This window comes from Dipodomys ordii, unplaced genomic scaffold, assembly GCF_000151885.1.
Source record: "Dipodomys ordii isolate 6190 unplaced genomic scaffold, Dord_2.0 Scaffold55, whole genome shotgun sequence".
NCBI classification, from domain to species: domain Eukaryota; kingdom Metazoa; phylum Chordata; class Mammalia; order Rodentia; family Heteromyidae; genus Dipodomys; species Dipodomys ordii.
In genome coordinates this window covers 4,770,663-4,772,828 of record NW_012267271.1, presented here as the reverse complement: position 1 = coordinate 4,772,828, position 2,166 = coordinate 4,770,663, and the positions used below count along the sequence as shown (strand labels likewise).

The following is a 2,166-nucleotide window of genomic DNA, read 5'->3' as shown; positions in this document are numbered from 1 at the left end:
TGGTCTCTCCTGCCCGGGCTGGCTTTGAACTGCGATCCTCAGATCTCAGCCTCCTGAGTAGCTAGGATTACAGGCGTGAGCCACCAGCGCCCAGCTCCCTATGCACACTTTCTTAAGATAGTCTTACTAAGCTAGGTGCTGGTGGCTCACACCTGTAATCCTAGCTACTCAGGAGGCTGAGATCTGAGGATCACGGTTCAAAAAACCAGTCTGTGAGCATTCCCGTTTCATCAGACTGCTGCCATCAGGCCCTCTTTAAGACCCCTCATCTGCTTTTTCTCCCAGCAGCCCACAGACCTTCAGCCTCTCGTTCTCAAGCTTGAATGCAGAATATTCAGCGGTCTGCCGGTGCAGTCTCTCCACCAGGCTATCCCGGTCTTCCCTCATCTTTTCCTCCAAGGTCTGTTGCTGGTTTACAAGATCTGTCACCCGGCTGAAAGGTCACAAAGTAACCGTGGACAGAAGTCAGTATAAGCAGGCCAGGTCTCTATGGGCAGTGGGGCCAAATGTTCCTCTCTAGATCACACTCACCTCTAGGCACAATGCCTGCTTGCTTCTCAATACACAGAGAAGCAACTACCACATGCCCATGTCCCACAGCAGATGACACCTTTTAAAGTTCATTTATTATCTGTCCCCATGCCACCCCCTCTATGAAGCATCTACGGGTTCAATCCTAAGGAATGATTTAATAAGGTTAAGTCCCAGGACACCAAGATACTCCGTGAAGACAAAGATGGGGCACACTGCTCCTGGCTCCCATGCACCTGCTAGTTCATACCCCTTCAGGTGTTGAGTTAGGATAAACTCCTCTGGAATCTTTCCCACTCCTAGGTGGGTTGTCAGCTAGTGTGTGTGAGAGCCTCTCTGCATGTGTTTAAAAGAATTAAGAGATGAATGTGACTATTAGTAAAAGTATTAAATGGTCACTGCTGACAGCTCATTATGGCAAGAAAGGTGTGATTTCAGCCCATTACAACATGGAGGCCTCGATTCAATCGCCACAGCTGATGGGCAGGCGCTGACAACTGCCGTCACTGGACAGAACACACACAACAGAGACTATCATCAGTCACAACATCCCCCAAGGAGTATGTCCTTGACCCGAACTGTGGAGACTGAGGCTAGCTAGTAGCTCAGGGTTGGGGCCAGAGTCTGGACCAGCTCTGAGTATAGCTGGCTGAGGGCTGCCTGCATCTCAGCGTGGTAAAGTCCAACAAGGGGAGACCACAGTAGCCTGATGAGCCTCAAGACTTCAGGGCACCAAGCAGGCGCCTTCCACTCAACCCTCAAGTCCCTCCATTGGCCTTCTATCCAGTGTGAGACGTACTCATTTAGGACAATAATTTCCAGCTCGAGGTCTCCTTTGTCTTTCACAACCTGGTTGTAACGGCTCCTCCAGGATTCCAGGGTGGATAGAGCTTCAGCAACATAAAGATCCTGGAACACAAGAGAGCAGGTGCGTCAGCTGGTGTTGACACCCAGGCTTCAGACTGGACTCAGGGCTGGACTTGCCTAGACATCCCAATCCTGACACCTGGGCCTCCCCCTGTGTGCAGCACCTCTTTATGGAGAACACCAGGCCAGAGTGACAGTGGGGGCCCCGTTACCACTGCCAGCCTCCAAGTAGCCCAGGCATTCTGTGTACAAATTCTGAGGTACCGCCCCCTTCCAGCTCATTCACCCTTTCCACAACTATATCCCTCTGCTCTATCCACCAAGCATACAGCCCACTACCTTGTCGGCGAGTTGCACATGTAGCTGTTCGGCATACTCCTCGCTCTTCTCGGCTCGCTCTTTCTGGGCTCGGATGGCCTTCTTCAAGGTTTCTTTGTCACGGTCTCCCTTTTGCTTCAGTTCCTTGAGCTGCTCCATGATGGCTTCCACTTCTGCCTTATGCTGGTTCCCACTGCGCTCCAGGTTCTAAGAGGGGAAAGGGGGAAGTAGACAAGGGTAAGAGATAAGTGAGGCCGGGAGCTGGTGGCTCCCGCCTGTAGTCCTACTTACGCAGAAGGTTGAGATCTGAGCATCACAGTTCAAAGCCAGCAGGGGCAAGAAAATCTGTGAGGGAGGGGAGGGGGGAGGCTGGGAAGGGATGTGAAGGGTAAACAAAGGAGGAGGCTGCAATGCTTGGTAAGAAATGTATGCAATATCCTGCCCATGTAA

General features: G+C 51.8%; 1 protein-coding gene across 1 annotated transcript in view; it reads right to left on the bottom strand.

The window, feature by feature from the left end:
- Positions 1-2,166, bottom strand: part of Odf2 (outer dense fiber of sperm tails 2) — a 38,222-nt gene that overhangs the window by 11,178 nt on the left and 24,878 nt on the right. The window contains exons 9-11 of the mRNA XM_013021267.1: positions 1,738-1,923; positions 1,331-1,440; positions 298-433 (exon numbers count right to left, since the gene is read on the bottom strand). Of these exons, the coding sequence (XP_012876721.1) occupies positions 298-433; positions 1,331-1,440; positions 1,738-1,923 (432 nt within the window). The remainder of the gene's footprint in view (positions 1-297; positions 434-1,330; positions 1,441-1,737; positions 1,924-2,166) is intronic.